The following is a 23,076-nucleotide window of genomic DNA, read 5'->3' as shown; positions in this document are numbered from 1 at the left end:
ATTATTTCCTCTTCCCTCCTGCGAGACGGTTTCATTTTCCAGGTTACAGTACAGGTGTTTGAAATGAGTTGTGCAACTCACTGTGTACAACAGACTTGTAGACCCGTTCAATGCTATCGGAGGGGTCTGTTATCCATGTACAATTCCTCTTCGTTTCTCAACAAGACAGTGACAATATGCTTCGATTCGAAATGTGTTCAAAGCAATGCGGCGTTACCATGAACAAGATTAGCAGTTCCAGTGTTTCCGTTTCTAGTTGTACCGTGGTACGAAAGTTCGGAAATGATCGCTAATAATTCATGGAAATGAAAAACATATTTGAAATGGACCGAAATTTCGTGAACAGCTAGAAAACCGAGCCACTCGGTTATGATTTCATTGATATCATGCTGTGTGACTCATTGTTGAAATGCTTTCGCATGTTTTCTCAAAATTCTCGAGTCCTCCAATTCATAGCGAAATGAAAGTGCATAGGAAACGGATTTAGTTTGCAGCTCGTTGGAATGTGCAGTGCCACCAAAAAAAATGGTAAAGGACTAAACCAGCTCACACAGTAACTAGTCTTACACCATTATTTGTCATATCCTTTGTCGATTCACCTGGAAATTAGGGATATCGCCTAATATTGCGGATATTCTGTGCAGATTACGACAAACGACAAATTGAAACGGTTGGAGTGATACAGCTCGAAAAAAATGCAGTAATACCTCCGACAAATCGTATATAGGTTACGTCGAATCGATGGAATTCATTCGTCACCTTCGACATGAAAGCGCTACTCCTCGGCATCGTTAGTTACATTTCCAGTAATTTTGAGCGCCAGATTCCGTTTCTTCTCAGTTTTTCTTTTTATAGATAGCCAATCTGGCACTTCTAAACTCCGCTCAAGAAGCTTCCACCTCCAGTGGTCAGCAAGGAACAGCAGCAGAAAATTAGCTACGAATGACGATTTTTATGTGATTATTTTAGGAAAGTGTCGGATACCGGAATTCCCCGCCGAGCACATATCGGCGATAGATACATTCTTCTTACAAATTCGTACTTTGGCTGCGAAAGGTGAAAATTATTCGCCAGAAATATCGCTGGGCCCGGGAGGACAAATGTTCGGACTTGTAAGCCACTTCACTCCATTTTCTAAAGAGTAAAATAAATAAGCGCTGAAACGTACGTCTTGGGTTCGCAGCTCAGGGAGAGATCCGGCACCTCTGCAAGTTTCGTGGAATAATTTTTTTGGGGTAAATGTTAATTGTTTTTCAGAGGTTCAGTCATAATCTCTACCGCAAAGCTATGAGTGAGGTTGAAACTTTCGGCACCTTGAACCCAACCGATTACGGTCTGTTCAGAGTTAACCGGTATGCTGTTCTTACTTCTCATTTGAATAAATTTCCGTAGTCCTCTCATCTATAGGGCCCACATGAAGTGCGACGGAAAAAATTACTCATAACTTTCCATCAATCAGTCCAAATGGGAAGTATTTTTTTTTCTATTGAATAGCCACAACATTCTATTCTGAGTCCACACAACGCCCACAGAATAACTTTCGCTGCAAGCAACCAATCTCTTTCGGGAATTTTTGAGGATACGCCGCAATCATTTCCCTTGTCCCATCCCCAATTCAGGGCTCTTTTCAGCAAATCCACCGACTTATGCTCAAAAGAACGGGCTCTTTGCTCTAGAATCGACAATCAGAAATTAATATCCAAAGGATTGAGATCGTGTGAATTTGACGGGGGAAACACCTTCACCCAGAAATCCGAAAAATCAGTCCCACACCTCTCCAGTGTCCTCTTTCGCAGAGGACTGGCGCACATTCTCGCAGGAAGGTCCAGTCAGTGCCCTTACCGGTTTCTTTGGCCCAGAAAATCTCCGAATTTCCCATAGCTAGCCACACTTCATGTTCATGTGGACCACCCTATACTTGCATAGCGGTATTTTCGGGGCGTCGATAACAAAGAAAACAGTCAGACAGATAGTCTTTGAGCGAATATCTTTCCTTGTGCCGCTGGCTTTGTAGATGTGTTTGTTGGATGACAGATAATTTGTACGCAAAAGTTTTTGATCTCCTTAATCAATGAGATAATAAGGATTGTGCAAGTCAGCGCTACTACTCTATAGCTCAGCTTTCCTATTACTTAATTCTTTTCGTCCCTTCTCCTTTTACCACGTGAAAGAGAGAAATAAAGGGAAAAATTACATCAAACAAACTTTGAACATTCAGAACATTCAACTATGGCGATGCCTATGAAGGTAAATATACTGCTGTGGACGGCCTAGCAAACCTCTTGGAAACTATCGAGCCAGTCAAGAATCAGGTGGTGCTATTAATCACTTTTTCACTGCAAAATAGTAAATTCCGTCTAAATCCCTTCAGATGATATATCCAAATGCAACAGCATACGGATGTGGAATGACAGTTTTCCCGAAGGAAAATAACGAATGTGAAATGTATGTTGTATGCATCTTTGACAAAAGGTATGCGCTTCTGTTATGCAGGTCGTGGGTTTCATGTCGTAAATGGTTGGTATATTCCAGTGCTCCGGAAAATTATACAATGCAAGGCGACCCTTGTAAGGAGGACAAGGATTGCCCCCAAGGATCGACACCTGCGAAATGTATCGTTCCTTTGTGTCACAGTCAAGAGTGAAAAACGGTCATTCCATGCGAAGTTTCTCTGTTTCATTCCGTTCGTCATTGTGGAATTTTTACGAATGAAGAAATGCATGTTATTTGAATACGTTTTAAATCATCTAAGATTTCAAGCTCAACAACACAATTCATTTCAGGAGTTGGAAAAAATCGTCCGAAAAAAAATAAACAAATAAATTGCAAGAGTACTAAATACCACAATAAATGAATTAATGTAACAAGAAATTAGATTTTTACCTAATTCTCCAGGAAATTTGAGAAGAATCCCGAAGTTCTAGACCCGTATCGGGTCTACTGTAGCTACCATGGAAATTTTGAGACGAATTTAAATTTAGCGTAAGTTGTACTCACATTGAATATGTGTATATTGAATTGGAGCTAGAAAGACAGACAGCAAAGCAATTTTGAAAACCATCTGATTAAATGAGAATGGTAATTTTTGATTTGATGATTATTTCGTAGATGATCATCATTCATGGCTGTCCTCAACACTCTTCTTCGTGAAAATCCATGTTCGTGTGGTGTGTTCGTTGAAAAGCAAATTTGCACAAGTCCTCCCAGCGCCTATAGAATCCGTAGGGTACAACCATTATGCTCAATCCGGTCTGTCGGAGAAAAATGCGGGAGAATTTCATTTCATTCGTTTCAATTCCATTCATAAGATTTTTTCTTCTATACATTCAAATTACAATATTATTAGTCGTATAATTGTTTCATTTATATATTTCTATATTTATAATAAGTCTTCCTTTTTTCTTTTTATCCTTGGAATTTACTTGAATCTTACGACCGCTCATGAGTTTTTTCTTCTATACATTCAAATTAAGCTTTTCTGAAACTATGAAATTTACTTGAAATTTCGCTTATCTATAAAAATGATCTCTGTGGAATTTTGTGTGGGCTCATTGCACTCAACACATAGGATTGGAATCACCTCAGATCACTTTTTTGTTTGGCAAAATCAAGAGGTGGAGTTTAAAAGGAAGAAATGATGGAATAAAGGCAGTAAAGTAGTTCAGAAATTGTTCGCGTTCCATTTTGAGAGTCAGATTAGAGAAATTTTCAGTCTTTTTAGAATCAAACTCACTCTTTCTCTCTTCATCACTTCAGATAACCTCTTAAACACGTCGATGAAATAATTCATCCTTGCAGTTGTGCTGCTCATATCTTGCTAGTTTTTTTTTTAAATCGTACATCAGTTTTTTAACGTGAGAAAAAATATAAATTAAATAAATATAAATTAAAAATTCCTGGAATCATGGTGTCTATTATTACGAGTGCACATAAGTTGTATAATAAGTTTTGTTAAGTTATTTTGATAAGTTTAGGCGCACTATTGTTGCGCACTTTATTGCGGAACGAAAATTTAAAAGAAAGAAAAAGAAAATGTTCTGTCTTTAAAAGGAGGACAAAAAAAAACCAATCACAATCGCATACGCATTTTCTATGGAATCAGTTGAGTGTGGAAAAACTTATGGATAAGAAGTGGTGTAACATGGACTTTTTTTTACAAATTGCGATTCGTTTCAGAAAAAAAACTTAAAAACTGATTATATGGAAAGCACAAACGAGAAGTTGCTGATACAGAATCAGCTAAAATCGGCGGTGGTTATCACACTGATAACCGGAACAATCGTTGCAAAACTTTGGATTAGCTGCACTTGATTGCTACCAGACGACACCTGTGTTCTTTCACACCGTTCCGAAAAATTCCCCCATTTTTCACTTTGGAAATATTGTATCTATGTCATAAAACTACTTAAAAACTGCTTTCTTCATCGAAGTTGTTCGGCTACCATCGTCCGAATTAGATATCGATCACTTTACTTGCAAATTGATATGACCTTAACATCTGCTCTGACGGCCGTGACCTAGGATACTTGTGTAGTTCTATTATCCACACAGGAGCATCTCAGGTAAAAATCTCCACTAATGTATTTATGTGGTTTTTTTCTGTACTTGCCTTACAGATTTCTGCTCCCTTAGCTTTGGTTTTTGCTGTTCAGTTCCCCTGTCCTTATCAGTTCTCAATTTTATCACCTCTTAATCTACACAGTTCAACAATGCTTGTATCAAAAGTCTAAGTTTCACCGGATTTTTCCACCTTTTTATCTTTCTGAACACAGCACAAGATTCCTCCAGTTCTAAAAAAGTTATCTTAACCCGTCACTTAAGTAAAATCCATGTTTTCGAGTCTGAGTCTAGCGATTTTCACGTCTGCAGTAGGCGGAAGTAAACGATGAAGATTTTAGTGATTCAAAATTTCCATCAAATCTCAATTTCCAGATCAGAAAAATCAGTTAGCTCAACATTTCTCGAAAGGAAACTTTTTCCATGTCAAGTGAACCTGATCATGTTATTTTTAACAAGGTTTTCTTCGGATCTCTATATTGCAAGGTTCGAATGGCCAATAAAAAATCGTTTTTAGTTCAGCTGTTTTAGTTATGGGACTATTAACAAAATTTTGAAGCAGGAATTGATTAAATTTACGTAAAAACGTGATGAATTACATATCCAGGAAAGTGTTTTGAAGAAAAAAAATTCCACGTAACGAACTGCGTGACATACCGGAATTGTTATTTCATAATACCTTCGTACATTCTTTGAATTATTCGTCCTTTATTCTTTTAGAATTAAAAAAAAACATCTCACGTTTTTTCTAGCGCTACTTCTGTGTATTCCAAAATTTTGTCTTTGTCTTCGTCGAATATTTGTTCTTTGTTCTATTTTCTATGGAATAGAATTCAATTTAAACGTTAGTTCTTTCATTATTGTGATTATGACCATTCTTTGAATTTTCTTAATTTCAAAACACGAATGCAGCAGAATTTTCATAATGTATAAGACATCGCTATGAAAAGTTTAATTTTAATCATAACACCTTCGTACATTCTTTGAATTATTCGTCCTTTATTTCATTTTTTTTAAATCTATTTAATTTTTAGGATAATTGGACCACTCTAATTGTTTGTGTAATTAATTGCTTCTAAACCTTAAGTTTTTTAATCTTAAATCATTATTTAATGTGACTAGTTGTAACTAAAATATATTTAAAACTATGAAGCTATATTTTATTTTTTATTCTTTTAAATTTTTTAAATTCTATTTTCAATTTTAGAGCTATATTTGATAGGAAATACAATAAGAAAATTTTCTATCACTATCAAATCGTTCTTAGTTGATGTGATTATTAATTTAATTGATAGTATTTAATTTAGTCGATAATTTTAAATCTAATTTATGATTTTATAATTAATCTGATCATGTATGTGCGCGGTTTTTAGTTCGATTTTTTTGTGGATGTTTGGTTTTTTTTCACTGGTTCTCACGCTGTGTTATTAGTGTTTGTCTGAATACCACCATGGGTACACGAATGAATGAATGAATAAATGAATGCTATTTTGGAATCATTATTAATAATCAATTAATTAACTCCTATATATCCATTTTCGTCTTTTCGCTCTATTTTTTTTTCAAAAATAAATTGTTTGGTTCGTAATTGTTTAGTTTTGTAAAAGTTGCATAGTTTTTTGCTGCGTAATTCATTTATTACTAGAGATAACGACAAGATCGACTCATCACGATTTTTTCACTTTTTCTTTTCTGTCATTTATATTGAAGTGGTATTCTTTTGCGTACAAAATGCAAACGACGCTGCTCATAAATTTTACATTTATTTCATTCTTAGAATCCTTGGACCACTCTTGTTGTTTGTATAATTAATTGTTTCTAAATATTAATTTTTTTTAAAAATTTAATCTTAAATCATTTTTTAATGTAAATAGTTGTAAGTGAGATAAATTTAAAACTATGAAGCTATATTTTAATTTTTAATTTTTTTAGATTTTTAAATTCTTTGAATATTGCCCATGTTCGACTGTCTTTGAATGTTGAAACGTAGTTTTTAATTGATTTTTTTGAGCTGTATTAAACATTAAATTCTTTATAATTTTTAATTAATTTTTTAGCTTCTATGAGGAGAAAAAGCCTTCTATTTTTTGGAAAATGTAATTTCGAAGATTCTGATTCCATTCCGACGCAAAATTTTTCATTTTTTTACGATTACCTTATATATATACATATATATATATGAGTAAATATAGTAAATAAATATAATAAAGTGAAAATTTTGAGAGTTTCAAAAACGACTCTGACTCATCGCTGGCTTTGCATTCAATGTTATCTGCAGCAAATGTCATCTGATAAGCTTCTCACTTCCATAATCGATGCTACCACTGTTGCAATGTCTCATTCCAGGACAGCATAGCACAAAAACGATGATTTTAGGATCTCTACACTAGTAATAGCAATAGAATTAGGAGTGTACTGATACGAGAATTTCATTCACACGTTACCTTAGTCTACCACGAAATCCTTCAATTTCCCACATCATTTGTCGTTTCTAGAAGATCCTCGACTTTCTAGAAATTCTATGGAACTTTTTATTCGGAAAATCTTTCAAATATTGTTATTCGCTCTAATAATCTATAATTTTGCGCAGATCATTGAAAATCAATGTGGCATAATAGTTTATAGATATAATGTCAGGGAAAAACCTCAGCGCGTATTCAAGTTGTTTCAGAAATTTAAAAAAAATTCTGCGAAATTCCAGTAAACTCTATTCCATCTTGTTTTTGTTTCATTGCACTGTTTCATTGCAGTTGTATGTGTTTTTAAGTAAATAAATAAATGAATAAACACAATATCCTTCTTGTGAACAAGGAGCGCCATTGTCCGTAGAATGTAGTGAAATTTCGAAAAAAACTTGACATTCTCCTAATTTCTTCAATTTCTCCTAGAAATCCAGAAAGCGAGTGAATAGTAGCTGGGCGTGATTTCGCTTCTCTAACGATGCAACTCATTACGGGAAAGGGAACGAACCCCATCTTCAAGGCGCCAGCTGCGACTGTGCACCAGGGCAGTGTTTGCTGTTTATTTGAGTTGTATTAGGTGGATCGCGGGTTTTCGATGACGACTGGATGGGAAAAAATTGCGTTATTGGGAAGTTCAGATCAAAAAGTGCTGTTTCACACGCCTTTTCCTGGATTACTAAGAGGAACTAACCGTAATTATGGTCCAATTCTGCTTTCGTGATCTACTCAACCTTACCCGTATCCCTACCGATAAGAAGTGCTAACATCGTAAACTCCATGCTAGACTCCCTTCAACACAAGAAAAATTTTCACTTTTATTTGCTATTTTATGTTTTATTTATTATTAATATTTTATTTTACTTTTAAATTTTAACGGCATTAACCTAGTTGTTTTCCCTTGATAATGTTTCTGCCGTAAATGTTGTTAGTGGACACGCAGAATTCTTTTTTTTTTCTTCTGTTTAAGAACCATCACCAATCACGAGACATTAAAAACGATAGTACAGTTTATGATTGATTTCTTCCAATCTCATTCTTTTGCACGAAATCTCATTCTTTTGCACGTTTTCAACCGGTTTTCTCATATATCTGTGTTTTCGAAGTTTGAAATTTGTTGTAGTACACTATTCTTTAGCACCTAATACACTTTACTCGGTATTGTTCGGTACTATCTTATTTTTCATATTTTTACCGCGTTATGGATGGGTTTAATTCGCGAAATTGGATTTCTGTGTGCAAAGAATACTATTCGATGCTTCTTCACTGTTCCAAATATCTATCGTAGTTGCGTCTGTCTGGGACAAATCGGGTCTTTATCGCTCCGGAGTCCACAAGTGTGCAAAAAATTTATTTAAGAGCATAAAAAGACTTTCTTCACAGACTGATCTTGACTGCATACAATGCTGATTGAGCGTCTACTCTTCGGATTTGACGACGAACGCATTTTCGCATCCTGAAAAGACAACTCAACTCCAAAACACTCGATTTTTCTCTTACTAACCTACAGTTCGCACGGATTCACATTCCCCAAATCATAGAAATTCCTTCAAATTCTTTTCTATTTCGAATTAGTCACGGTCAGTTAGTCACCATTATGTTATCTCGTTTCTGTAGAGGAAGGAAAAGAGAGAAAAACTTGTCTTAGCTTGAAGTTACATATATGTAAGATTTATAAGCAATTTTATCCTGGAGCACATCATCTTTTGTAGATAATGTTCCAGGAAGCGATATTGGGATCTCTTTAGTACGAAATAGAGTTAGTTCACGAATATGGGCGTGAACACACTCAATTTCAATTAGTAATCAAGAAAACGGCGTGTGAAATAGCTTCATGTGATCCTTTTTCCCAACGATGCAACTCACAATGCGGGTTACTCCATTGTCGCTCAATCTCGCAATCCAACTGATATAACATAGTGCAAAAGAAAAACACCATGTGAAGCTGCACCATCCAGATGGACGCGTTGCAGAATGCTCTCGTTTTGTCACCCGTAATAAGGTGCATCGTTAGCGATATGAGATTCACTTCCTTTAAAAGAACTGAACATCATCTTTTCACTTTTCTGTTCACTCAAACTCAGAACTAGACGCTCTCTAGAAACTCATCTCTATAGAATAGTAACTTTTGTAATTTTGAATTTAAAAAATCCTATATGTATATTCCATAGGGATCCTTCCACCATAAAATCTGCGGTGGCAACATGAGTTAATGTTTTTTCTTGACCAGGTATTATCCCAAATTTCGATAAAAAAAATCCCAATAAACTATTGGACTGGAAGTTGTTGCTGTTGTGTTTGCCATCACGCATTTACCGCAAGTACATCTTTATTTTGGGTGGATGTAGTGTAGCGGCTAGAGGTTCCGCTGCCTGCACGATCGATCGGAGGTTCGAATCCGCCCTAGTGCTCACCAAGCCTTTCATCCCTCCGGGGTCGATAAATTGGTACCAGACTTGTCTGGGGGGATACAAGCACTGATTTGACACATCGGCTAGCCTCCGTAAGTCATTGCTAAGGCCAGTTACACATTCGTAAACCCTCAAACGATTCTGAATTGAGGTGAACGTGGTGACGGGTTCGAAGCGGATTCATTAACGCTAGAAACTTTATTATCCTTACATATTTTTGGTTACATATGTATATTCATTTGAATTGACTTAACTGTCATATTAATATTTATATTTCACAGTTAATTCTGCTTTTTTGTTGGAACGGCAGTAATGGTTTTCGAACAACCCAATATCATCGAAGAGAAGTTTATTGATCAGATTTATTGATTGAATAATAACTACATTGCAGCGATTGCTGGACGCTTTTTTGAGTCCAGGGAATATGATTTAGGACTAGTTACATCGTACACTTTATGGTTTATGGGTGTGTAATAGAGGTTGCCAAAACAGTGTTTTATTAGCGTTATGTGGCTACCACGTTACATTTCAGTTTATTAAGGTTACTGTAGTTGTAGGACGTCACTTCTTAATTTTTGTCAATAACTTTCAGAGAAAAAATTAGTTCATTTGTTAGAAACGAAGAATCTCTTTCCTAGAGGAAATAAATTTGTATTTATTTTTTGCTACAGTACTGCTCCTTGGTACAGTTTTTCCATCTGGCAAAAGATTATACGGTATCGAAAAAATGTTTCTACGGGTATCGCAGTAACATCGACTGGTTTCGAAAAATAATTTTGAAAGCAAATAAGATTGTAAAATGTAGCCTTTGCCATAGTTTTTTTTTTCTCGTTATTCGTAGTATTACACGTTTAAACGACTTAATTGTCATAGTTAATTAAAGTTGTTGTATTATAGTTAATTGCAGTTATAATCGTTTCATAGTTAATTAGTTATAGTAGGTGACCACGGTTCGCATCGTTTACTATCCCAATTCTTCCCATGGATCTGATCGAAAGAATTGCGCTGGTTACAGTGGCATCTTTTCTTGAGGAGAGATTACAACAAGACATTAATAAATCCTATTATATGCCATAGATCCTTCCAACATAATCGCGGATTCAAGTTACTTCACCAGAAGCAGAAGAACATGTGAAAGATTTGCCGGTCCTCACCTTCAGTGGAACCTCCACCGCAATTGTTTTGCGCTGGTTCTCCGGTCCTTTCGCAGCCATGCTCCTATTCTCCTGCTAGTCCCCCCCTCCATATTTTTTTTTTTTTTTTTTTACTTTTTTTTAAAAAAATTTTTTTTAAATGTTTTACTCTAAAATTTTTGGTTTTTTTTTTTTTTATTTGGTTTTTTTTTTTAGGGGTTGTTGATTAAGGACGGGTGATTCCGTCGATTTCTTCCTAATTGCCGTAAAAAACGGCCCGGAAGATACGGCTTCGACTGTGTTCCGGCGCGCTTTTTTCTACAACGAGTTCGATTGGAGCGCGCCGGCCGTGTGCACGCACCGCATCTTCCGGGCTGTTTTTTACGGCAATCAGCAAGAAATGGACGGAATCACCCACCTTTCCATAATCTACGATCCCGTATACGAATACTCCATCTGAAATCCGTACCACCTCAGATTCGTGAGGTGATGCCTTTAACACTGACATTATTTTTATGTAAGACCTCAATAGATAATATTTTATGGATCATTTGAAATCTTGTAATGAGTTCTGGAGGTTTACAACTTTTTAGTAAAATTTTAGCAACTACCGTACGTTAGGACAGTCTACTACATTTGCCCACCATATCTCACTCCTCGTTGCTTTTTCCTTCTTGCTCCTTTTATGCCTCTTCTTTTCCATTCCTCTCAACTCCGTTCTACCAACGCCTTTCGCATCCTGAGAAATGTCTGGACGTCTTTCTGCTCCCATCTTCTTGCGTTGATTTTTGTTCGAGAAACCGAAACCAAAACGTTGATGAATGGTAATTCGAAATCCTGAGAAGAAGAATGGAACGCTGCTTACTCACTTATCGCCATAATGAACGATGATGACCAAGAATGACTAAGAAGTTGTTCCTTGGAAAAAGTTCAATTTTCTTTTGTTTTGGTATCCAAACATTTGCGCCGCATCCACCACCGGAATCTGCCTAACAATCAGGTATAACTGCGCTCCAAGAGTATATTTAAGGAGTATCGTAGGTGTTTTTCCCTCATTAAGGTTCAGTAACAACAATTAATTCTACTTACTTCTAAAATAATGCATTTCAAAACTATATCAGAAAAATAGTAGGATTGATATACATATGTAAATCCGCTGTAGCCGTTTGAATGAGTTAAGGCTGTACTGGTACAAGTATAGTTTGATTTCTAAATTTAAACCAACAGTTAGTTTTAATTCAATTTTTTAAACTCTAATCGTTTAATTTAATTTAATTTAAAGTCGAGAATTGGTAGATTTCTACAATCTGCCGAAAAGAAGCTCCTTTTTCTAGGGTTATATCCAAGCCACCACTAACCTAATCTCTAAGGAACTCACTGTTATCTAAACTGGAATGGTCGGAAATTTTCGTGAACCGACTACGAATTTGTACTTAAGGGCAGCGTATCACAAAATTTCAAAAATTTTAACACGAGAAGATAGGAGTAGGAATGTGAGTAATTATGAGAGATCAATTCCAAATCCAGAAAATATGGCGACAGGACATGGTTTATCGCCATGTTTTCTGGAACTCTATTGTAGTCCGACTCTCATGATCCGAACAAACCAAATTATTACCCAAATATGTAGGCAGCAATAGATGTCTGACACGCACAGTAGCGGACATATTGCGAACTGCCTGCGTTCTATCACCCGTAAAAAGTTGCATCGTTGGAAAAGACAGTGAGCTGGTATACCTTTACTGATTTGATGGGGGGGGGGGGAGGGTAATTTGAACGTGATCATAATACCCGTAATCTAATCTACGTACCTACTTCTACCTATTTTTTTTGGAAAAATTCCAACATCGTCAATTCCCTGATATGCAGGTTTAAAATCATTTTCTTTCCTTACAGTTTCAGAAGCATCATTTCAAATACCTATCCCCTACCGTTCTAATTTTTTAAACAATTTTTCAAGCATATTTTACAAAATATCGAATAATTCTATATTTTCCGAAACCCACGATGTTTCCTTTTAACAATGTCAAGAATGCGGTCATCCGGGGCCTCATTTGACTTTTCTTAAATCGAGTGATCGTGGAAAGTGCTGCATTTTGCAGAGATTTCATCTCATGAATCTGCCTCTCCTAAGAGCAGTTTTCTTGTTTTCAAATCTAGCAGTGACCTCCCTTTTGAATCATTTTCTATGATCTTTTACATCCTCCCTTTTGAATCATTTTCTATGATCTTTTACGTACGTAGAAGTGCCTATCCCTTGTCTTCTTTCTCCTTATTTTCTAAAAACGTTTTTCACATTTCAGATGACCATCCTCATGATTGTATTGGCAATTATCCTGGTAGTTTTGTGTGCCATATATTATGCGTTACGACCGTGCAATCGAATCAAGAAACTTGGAGATCTTGGGTTGTTTCTTGGTGATCCTGAGGTTGGATTTTTGCATTTGTTAGATTTTTTGCAACATATATTTCTAGCTTTTTTTGCTCCGAATCAAAATTTTTGACATTCTAATCATATCACCCATTGATTCAAGATCGAGGTTGAGGTAGTAATCATTTTAAAGGTGTTCCCCCTTCTGAGATACCGACGAAATAATCGAGAAGTTGAGTGGAGCAGGCATTATTCCAGGATTTCTTTTTAGTGGAGCCAGCGTACCACGAAATAGACAAAATGTTAGGGTCTTTCCAGGATAATATATTATTAAAAATGTAGATCACGAGTATGCGCGTACTCACGCACAAATCCCCTTAATAGCATTGAAAGTGGTGGGAAACGACGCTACCTGTACGAATCTCCCTACGAGGCACCTTATAACACGCCACCCTCGTACACACGCCGCGTCTGCACAGACGATGATCGTTTCTTCAGTGACGTATTCAAGTAAAACTAAGAGAAAGATGGCTGAGGGAACCGGTTTTGTATAGAGAGGGCGTTATGACGTGTTTCGTACGAAAATTCGTTCAAGAAGATCATTTCTCACGCCGCTTCCCAGGAGCATTAGGGGGAACAGAACATGAACACACTCATATTCGTCATCTACCCTCCTAACCTCATGGATCTCCCTCACTAGAGGGATCACAGCCGGTTAGCCGCGAGGCTACGTGGCGCTTCCACGAGTGGCGGATAGGAGGCTAATCGCGGACCAAAAGCGACCTTGCCCTTGGCCAGAGACGCGGGTGGATTCAGTGAGTCATGAGTCAGTCCTGGCTCAGCAGAAACAGTATGGACTCCCTGTTTCTGCTGAGCCAGGACTGACTCATGACATCCTTGCATCCCGCACGTCGGTCCGGCCAAAAGTCTGCAATCAAGTGACTGGGAGGTGCAAGGGAGGCGGTTTGGAGTCGCCTCCAACAAATAAGCTCCACATGTTCACTCGCCAGAAACTTTATCCTTTTATCCTTTAACTTTATAAGACTGAACAGAGACTGACTTGCACAGTATGCCCTTCTCGTCCAGCAGCGTTTCTGTTTCGTTTCTGAACCGATGTGGTGCAGGCGAATGGCTTAAAAACGGCCTCAAATCCTGGCAATGAAATCCAGAAAATGAGTTTAAATTCAACGATTCCTTCTCCAATAGGAATGATACCTTCTTCAGTCCTCTAAGACAAATCACCATTTTTTGGCTTTCTGGATATTGAATGGACCGATTTTTTTGCCCTTAAGAAGCGTTTCTAAGCAAGAATTCTTACTGAAATGATATAATTGAAGAAATTTAGAATAGAGCAGATGTGTTGTTCAAAACCAAATTGTTTTAAATCCATTTTTTTAAGCTAAAAGGTGTGTATCGTGAGCGACAAATTACACGACTTGCAAAATTGCGACGAATCGGTGAATTACCTCCAGTATATCCAAACGGTTGGTATTGTATTGCTGAATCTGATGAGATAAAACCTAAATGCATTAAAGAAGTCACAATATTTGGTTAGTTAGTTACTTTATTACTCATTTCTTGTTGTTAAAACTTTTTCTGCAACAAAAAAAAATTAAAAAAAAAACAATTTTCAGGGCAGTTTCTGACTTTGGTCAGATCGGAGAATGGTCAAGTACATTTAATGGAATCATATTGCCCACATTTAGGGGCAAATTTCAATATAGGCGGAAAAGTACGTGTTTATCAGTCCCTTTACAATTTTTCCTTTTTTTGGTTCCATTCTTACAGTTCATATCTATATAACTCTAATAATTAATAATGATATTATAATAATATAAATAAACAATATAAATAATAATATGATGTAAATCCCTTAATCCCTTTCATGCTTAGGTTGTAGACGATAATTGTGTGCAGTGCCCTTTTCACGGTTGGGTGTTTTCTGCTGAAACGGGGAAATGCACACGAATACCGTATGAAAACGGTACAATTCCAGAACAGGCAAAGGTACATTCGCCACTATTGTGTTAGTTTTTGCCTTCCTTTTTTCCTTCTATTTCTTAAAAATTATACATGAAGAACATCTACGAACAGCATGGTCTATCTAGGTCACCGTATGGCCAGTTCTGGAAAGGAATCAGCATATCTATGTTTGGTGAGTTGTAGCGATTAGCAGTGGAGGAGATTTCGTTCCAGCTGCGCCGCTAAATCCAGGTTAACAACTGTCTGGAATGTGTAGAAATGTTTTCTTGCATGGAAATTACTTTTGAGCACAGATGATTAGTCGGTTTCCCGCAAAGAAACGTATTGGAATTATCAATCCTGCGAATTTTCAAAATTGTTTTCTGAGGAAAAAATGCCTCTAACATTAAAATCTATCCGTAGAAAAATTTATACAGTAAGAAAAAGTTGTTGTGTACATTATTCACGCTTTCTTCATTTCACGCAAGTTCTACGCGATGATATTTTATTGAACTCCTCCCGCTTCTAAAAAAAGGAGAATGCCACAACTATTGCGTAGGTCAAAAATTTCCAAAAAAAAAAGAAATAAGAATGAGTTTCAAAAAAATCTCATCCCCACTCGGGGACATATGAGTAGTCGGTTCTGCCTTCTTTTTTCTTTTATTTATGATGGATCTTTGGATGTGTTCAAAAAGGAAATGGTTAAATATCATTGCACTAAATAAAATAAGATACAATAAATCCTGCACGTTCCTTGTGAATCTGAGTCAAATCCTGAAATCATACATTTTCTGGAATGTAGTTCTTCCTAACTGAACGCTTTACACCAAACGCTACACTTTTCGAAATTTAAAGCACTCCAGGAATCCTTTCTTTACTAACAATATCTGAAATCCTTGAATTGGCAGTTTTCACTTAGTCTCCTTCATTGCTTGCCTCACATGCGCTCAAAAGAACGTAATCTTTAGGTATCACTGCGACGGTGTGGAACCAGAATGGGAAATTCCTGAACTGGACGAGATTAGTAACGGGGAATGGACTTACGGTGGTCGCACAGAACACGAAATTATGTGCCATTGCCAAGAAATCCCGGAAAACGGTGCCGACATCGCGCATCTGAACTATTTACATCTCGCTGGTCCGAACAGAGGTAGATCTTCTGAATTGATGCCCTTTTTTTATGATATTTTCTCTTCTAAATGTCTGGAATATCTCAGGGAATAATCTTTTCAATATTGATCTCGACAATACAAATCCACTCGTTCGTCATACTTGGAATGGTAAATGGGCACCACAGACAGGAGAGAATTCCCACTTATCCGTTATGCATTTGGATCAATTTATGACTATTGCTGGCTTTAGGATTCCGTTAACGGATAGCAGTCTTAGAGCTGAGCAGGTAATTCTCAGCTTTCACGCGATACACTACATAAAATGGGGAATTTTGTCGTCCTTGTCTGGAATCGAGTTCTGCATACGGGTAGTACTCGTAATTTTAGCACGTTAAAGGACAAAACGACAAAGTGCGGTTAATCAATCCGCTTGGGATCGGCCGCGACGTTTTAGTTGGCGTTAAGGCGGTTTCGAACCATCAATCGATCGCGCAGAAACAGCAGAGCTTACCCACTGCGCTACACCCTTTCGTATAGTATAATATGAGCAGTAATTTGCAGTTACTATTGTTTTTGTGCTATCATTTTGTTTACAAAAAAAATCGTGTAGTTATTGTAACGACTAGGATTTCAATACAGAAAAAAAAACCAGAGAAAGTGAAAACATTCTCTCACAGTAGTCCTGTGAACAACAATTCAAAAAGCCCACGTACCATTTTAGAAAATCGGAGAGAAGAAAAAATGAAAAAAAAGGAGAGGAATGCAGAGCAACAGAACAACACTAACTTGATAATAATGAAACGCACCGAAATTCTTCCAAACTTTCCAGTGGAACAATGCGCTCCCTTAGAACAGTGGCAACAGATAAATCGTTCGGGAATTCGGTAACTGGTAGCAGAATTTATATCTAAAGGCAGGGTACATCTTCGGATCTGTTAAGGCAGACTTAAGAAAGTATCGTTGAAAAAAAAATAATTCCATGCCAGAAATTTACAAGGAGTGGCGCCTGCTTCAAATTTTAATTCATAGCTGAAGGTGAGCGAAGACAGCACCGCTGGAAGTCTGACGTCCGAATTTAGCCGGGCGTTCACGCTAAGAACAAGTGACACAGTAATCAGCGGAGAATATCATGAAATAGGCCAACGAAATGTTTTTATCCTTTCCACATCCAAAGAACCGGGCTGAAATAACTGCTTCGAAAAATTTTCACGTTTTCTTCGATGCGCTCATTTTTTGGTTTTCTGCGTTTTTCCTCATAAATGGGATTTTTCCTGTTTTAGAAGTTATTCTCACCCATTTTTTTTCAGCATGGACCTGGAATAGTGCATATGTTGTTCGATTTTGGTATTCTTGGTCGTGGTGTTGTGCTTCAACATGTCACACCACAAGAACCGCTTCAACAACTTGTACGATTTAAAATGTATTCTACAGTACCACGATGGTTTGCGAAATTTTTCCTCATCAGCGAAGCAAACCAGGTAATTCACGGTTCTCATTTATTCTCTTTTTCTTCGGTCGTAATTATACGTAGACGATGTAGATAAAAGGTGTGTAAAAAAATTACGTCCTGAAATTTGTGAAGTATGAGATTTTTTGCATCTATGGACATGGATTCTGGGCATTTTCTTTCATCAAATCGTTCACATATAGTATAGTAGATTTATAAGTTAAACGCATATCTGGCAGTGCTATCTATAATATGTACTTCGTATATACTTTTTTCCTAATTTGCTTGATTATTGTTATTTATTTTTACATTTATTTATTCAACGAGTAAATTTACTTTCAATTGGAAAGTTTTCAAATTAAAAGGTCATTTTGTTCAAAAACACATTGGTTTCATAGAAAAACTGAAAAAAACTAAACTAAAAAAATTCACAAGCCGTAGAACATTTAGAACAGAATTTTTGGGCACCCTATGGTGGATCGTTTGAGATCTACATATGGACTGAACGTTTCTACGAGGTATATAGAATTAAAAAATAGTGTTGAGACAAAAATGAAAAAAAAAACAATATAATATAATGATAAATAAAAATGTAAATAAAATTTGTTTAAAAAATGTTAAGATATTCACTAATCCAAGGGCGACTACTTCGGTCAGCTCTTTGACGACGTTTTCCTTGAACTTTTATCCTCTTTTTTACTTGAATGAATTTCGTTTTGTTTTTACTGGAGTGGCGTAGTTAGTAGTCTTACGTTCAGCTGGCAAACGGTAAATTTCAATAAATTTTAACGAATAGGTTTGTGTTTTCAGTTCGAAAGAGATATATGGGTTTGGTCAAACAAAAAATATATCAAGAGTCCAATTCTTGTACGGAACGATGGACCAATTCAAAAACATCGGAGGTATCCTTATTTTTGTTTACTCTCTTCTACCTCTCTAACATTTTTACACGTCTTTACAAATGATAGCTGTTTAATGGCGTACCGTAAAAATGAACGCTGCGCCGTATCCGTTCACTGTGTACGGTATTCGTAGATGGTTTGCTCCCTGCAACATTGGTAATCAGTAACAATGAAGAAGATATTTTAGAAGCTCGTGAATAACTGTATATCATAATATATATAATATATTTATAATAATATCTTTTCTTGGATATCGAACGGCTTTTGAAATTCTGACCGCTTAAATCTCTCTTATTTCTGAGATGTAAGAAAATCCATTGTAATTGTGGAGCTTCGAGCAATAATTCTGTGTAGAAGAGCATTGAAAGAAACACAAAGCTCAGAAATTTCTACCCCAAGACTCTTTTTTAAATGAGAGGAACGCTTCAATGGAAAAGAAAATATATGTAGTCCATCATATGCGAAATTTAAGACAAGCGGTTGCCGAGCATGTCCTACCTCATAGGGTTCGGCATCGTTTTATTCCAAGCAATTTTTATCATCGTCCTGATGATCCTCTTCTCCGCGATCCTTGTCCATCAACGACCAAGTTGGCGGTGTCCTAATTTTACGATATAACTGGTACATACTCACTCCTTCCCTCTTGTTCAACTCCCAGTACACAGTTTTCATCGCTTCGACGGGACGCGAACGTCGCGCGCGGCATTTGTTCAAACACAAAAAGTGGGCGTGTTTTGGTGGTCTCAGGTAGCCATGGAGGGTTCCCAACTGGTGGAGCGGCGTTGGAGATGCCCAGTATTGCAGGGAGGTTAGCAGCGGACAGAAGCTTTCTACGGGTACCTCTTGTCTTGGACTCGTGCGTAGATACAGTAGTTGTGCTACTACTCGCCTGTGCTTCCTGCTGATAATTTTGTGCGCTCAATAATTGATTGATTGATCTCTTTTATCCTGTTGATTCATCCCCTTTATTTTCAAATAAAAATTGCAAATTACCCTTCGAAGCATTTAGCATATAGCACCGACAAATTTTAAGTTAGTTCAGTCTAAGCCTAAAGTTAAGGTTTAAGCTTTAGCTTAAGTTATCCAAAATCTTAATCGCAGACCTCTTAAACATAGAGTAGACTCGTCGGTTAGCCCGTAAACGCAGGTTAAGATGCTCTACCCATTACCCCTATCGCTTCGTTCTGAGCCCATCATACCTGCTGCTGTTTCGCTGAATTCCTTCTCGCGTTTAAAATCTGACATTCAAATTCGATCTTACAGTACACTTTTTATATTTCAGGTGGTACTCTCAATTCTACAAAGAAAACAGCCCACGATTGCTACCGAACGGTGAATTGTCAAATCGACCGAAATCGATCTATGATTGGTAGATATACATATGATTTATAGATTCATAGTCTGAAAATTAAATAATTATATATAGAAGAGTCATATATGATGAATAAGTTATTCGTTCAAATGTTTTCGTTGTTTACGCTTTGTGTACTATGTATATTCATATAAATCCCAAATGTATACATTTTCAGTTGATACAAGCAGTTGATAAATGAAGACAAATAAAAATAGATTTCATAGAAATGCTGGCTCAACTCAGTTCTGGGCCTCAGATTTGATGTTCAAAATTTTCAACAGGGGTGGCTAGAGGTCCACAGGTTGTAGGTACACGGTCGATGGTTCGAATCCGCCCCAGTGCTCACCAAGCTTTTCATCCCTCATCATCCCATTTCATCCCTGCGGGGTCGATAAACCGGTACCAGAATTGTCTGGGAGGATAAAAACATTGACCTGATCATCGACTTATCCCCGGTATAGGCCAACGCGCCTTCCAAAACCTCAACGATTCAATTTCAGTAAAAAAAGCGTCGGCGCATCCCAAGTGGATTGATACGCCAGTGACTTTGATTTTAATTTTTAACTGAAAAACTAGTAAAGTCAACGTCTGATGTGTTCAGCCGTGAAACCGCGACGCATGTAAAGCTGTAAACACTCTCCTTTTGACTGCTGACACTTAGCAATTCCTTATTTTGCTTTTCATCAACTCCAGACGCTAAATATTCACTCATAATTCCTTTTTCTGAGGGAAAAAAACTTCTTTTAATGCATTCGGTACAATCGACTCCTCTTGACGAAACAGCAATTCAGAAACCACTTTCTCGCAACTTTGCACGGAAATCACAATGCAGCGATCTTCTAATGCGTTGATACCAGTACTATGTAGTAGAAGATAGTGTTGACCAGGGACTTCTCAACACCTCCTCGCAGCGAGAGCTCGTTGCAAAAAGTACAGTACGCCGTGAATCTGCACACAGACGTAGCTGCACCCAAGTGACTGAATCCACTAGCGGATGCAGATGCATTTTGCTGTGGATCTCCTAGATTCCCTGTATTCCAGTTCCACGAAATGATACAGCTAAAATGAGGTCTCCTCGTCCATTCCAGAAGCTTCAAGCAACACATCAATCCGAAAAAAAAAGAACTTCCGTCGGGAATCCATACATAAATAACAAAGATGTGTGATTATCAATTAATAATCACTTTATTCCGTTCGTAACACCCTATGAGCCAGAAGATTGTTCCCCATGTAGTTGTTTAACACTATCCAGCCATGTAGTTGTTTAACTACTATCCAGAAAATCCTAGAAGATATTTTCGACAAGCGATTATCAATCCTTAAGAAACCAACAAAAAGAAGGTCTGAGTTTTTTTCAGAATGAAGCCAAAGACACGTCCTTAGCTGGAATTCCCTGTTTTTGAAAATGTTCTCGAAGTTTCGGCGCAGGCACGGCCGCCGAACTTTGCTCCGGTATCGATCCTTCGTCCTTAGCAGTGCAATGGTAGATGTTTTGTTCTTTTCGAAAACTGTAACATAACAGTTTTTTCTTTCTTTTCCGCTTCTTTATTTTTTCGTCTTTTCATATCATTTTCTAACTATTGTAGATATGCTTCGGTTTCTCGCAGAAATTAGGAGGTAGTTGTTGAGAAAGCGGTTTTTTTGTGGATGCATTCAAATTTATGGACGTTTTCAAATTGTAGAGTGCTAAAACAAGTAAGGCTAAATACATATTGTGTATTTTTCAACAGTACGCATATACCGCGTCAGAAAATCATGATAAGTTGAAGAATCATTGACTATGTGATCCCTGAGATCTAATCGTTTTCAATCGATATTGAGGCAGCTGAACATTAGCAACCGCACAGATCTTCCCTATGGTGCAAATTCACCTCATAACTCTTATAATTCAGTCGAACCGACGATTAACAGGGGAATGTGGTTCTTTAAGTTTTAAATTTGTTCTTCGGGACTCTAATCTCAAAAATCTGATCATCTCGTCCAAATGTTTTCTTTTTTTTTGTTGTTTTTTTAACATGCGTTGATTTCGTTAACATTATCATTCGCGAGTAGTACTGAGTTAAATTATGGTGCGTTTAGGGGATTTTTCTGGAGTGATTTGTGGTTAACGCAGATCTATAGTTGATCTTGCTGCTCTTTCGATCTTTTTTCCCAAGTTCTCGCAAGTTCTATGCATGTGTACATATTAAAGGAAAAAAAACCCCACTAATTTTTCCATTTGCAAATTTTACAACAAATTTGACGTGATGATGGATAAAAGGATAAAGTATAAACTGTCTGGCGCCAATCAATCCGCTTGGGATGCACGAATGCATTTACTTCAATTCAGAATTGTTTGAGGTTTATACCAATCTATTATATTAACCCTGGAGGCATGAAAGGCTCTGCTGCCACTAGGTCGGAATCGAACCTCCGGTCGATCATGCTGCAGCCAAAGCGGATAAAGTATAAACTGCCTTACCGACTGCGCTACATCAACCACAATTTGATGTGAAGGCTTGTAAAATTTTACTATCTTGGAGCTTGCCTCAGAATACTACGATATGGCGTACCCGAACGTGCCATTTATTGGCCCAAGGTTTGCGGCTACTTTGTTCCGAAAAAAATTATAAATATATCCAGATGTGATTTGATGTTTTCTACACAAATGCCAGAAAAAACCATAGTATTACCTTCTTCTGTAGAAAATTCCAAATTCAATTGAGTCAATCGGGGCGCGTGTACTTCAGTCAGCCCTCATCTCCTTCCGGAATCCATGAATTGGTAATAGACTTGTCTGGAATGATAAAACATCGACTTGACACATTGGATAACGACCGCAAATCATTTTAAGGCTGCACAAGCGTGCCATAAACATTAAAGAATTTTGAATTGAAGTCGGATGCATAGCCCAACGAGATCAACGCCGTATTCTTTGTACGATCATGCACAAATATTAACACATCCGACAACGTCTAGCAGGATATTGTGCACTCGTTGATGACCGATACGATTTCACTTCTCTGGGCGCACTTGTTTGAAAATTCACTCCCTGTTTTGAAGTCAGCTTGGAATTTGTCCCTTTTTCGTCATTTTAGTGATGGAGCAAATAATTCTCAAGTGGTCTTAGACAGACTCCCTTGACCCAATTTATTCGTTTTGTATTCAACGATTGCTTATGAGTCCATCAAGATAAAAATGACGAGATTAGTTCCCCTATAACTTTAACGGCCCAAATTTAAAAGAACCACAATTCGAATACGCTTTGCTCGGAAGAGGTGTCAATATTGTCCCAGATATGAATGGAACCGATCTTTTTTTTTAATAGAAAAACAGAATGCGGAAAGCTCAGAACGGTAGTAGGAGTGAAAAAAAAACATTTATCTTTG

The 23,076-nt window shown here is 37.1% G+C and overlaps 2 protein-coding genes across 3 annotated transcripts; both read left to right on the top strand.

Moving 5' to 3' along the window:
- Positions 1 to 766: 766 nt before the first annotated feature.
- On the top strand, positions 767 to 2,644 carry RB195_004693 (uncharacterized protein; the record flags this gene model as incomplete). The annotated part of the gene is made up of 7 exons (XM_064182650.1): positions 767 to 790; positions 856 to 907; positions 970 to 1,112; positions 1,258 to 1,352; positions 2,219 to 2,312; positions 2,372 to 2,472; positions 2,533 to 2,644. 7 exons carry the CDS (start codon positions 767 to 769, stop codon positions 2,642 to 2,644), a joined length of 621 nt encoding a protein of 206 aa, XP_064033917.1.
- Positions 2,645 to 12,863: 10,219 nt separating this feature from the next.
- On the top strand, positions 12,864 to 19,727 carry RB195_004692 (uncharacterized protein; the record flags this gene model as incomplete). Of its 2 annotated transcripts, XM_013434939.2 has the most annotated exons (10): positions 12,864 to 12,989; positions 14,331 to 14,481; positions 14,566 to 14,663; positions 14,825 to 14,938; positions 15,040 to 15,086; positions 15,862 to 16,043; positions 16,111 to 16,292; positions 17,313 to 17,483; positions 18,263 to 18,354; positions 19,637 to 19,727. In XM_013434939.2, 10 exons carry the CDS (start codon positions 12,864 to 12,866, stop codon positions 19,725 to 19,727), a joined length of 1,254 nt encoding a protein of 417 aa, XP_013290393.1. The 2 variants fall into 2 exon arrangements, with proteins under 2 accessions (XP_013290393.1, XP_064033916.1); XM_064182649.1 differs by lacking the exons at positions 14,566 to 14,663; positions 14,825 to 14,938; positions 15,040 to 15,086; ... (2 more) ...; positions 17,313 to 17,483; positions 18,263 to 18,354 and adding an exon at positions 19,013 to 19,162 and having other exon boundaries at positions 14,331 to 14,485.
- Positions 19,728 to 23,076: the final 3,349 nt, after the last annotated feature.

The sequence above is a fragment of the Necator americanus genome, chromosome I (assembly GCF_031761385.1).
Source record: "Necator americanus strain Aroian chromosome I, whole genome shotgun sequence".
Classification (NCBI taxonomy): Eukaryota; Metazoa; Nematoda; class Chromadorea; order Rhabditida; family Ancylostomatidae; genus Necator; species Necator americanus.
The sequence above is the reverse complement of the archived record's forward strand: the minus strand, read 5'-3'. Positions and strand labels throughout refer to the sequence as shown.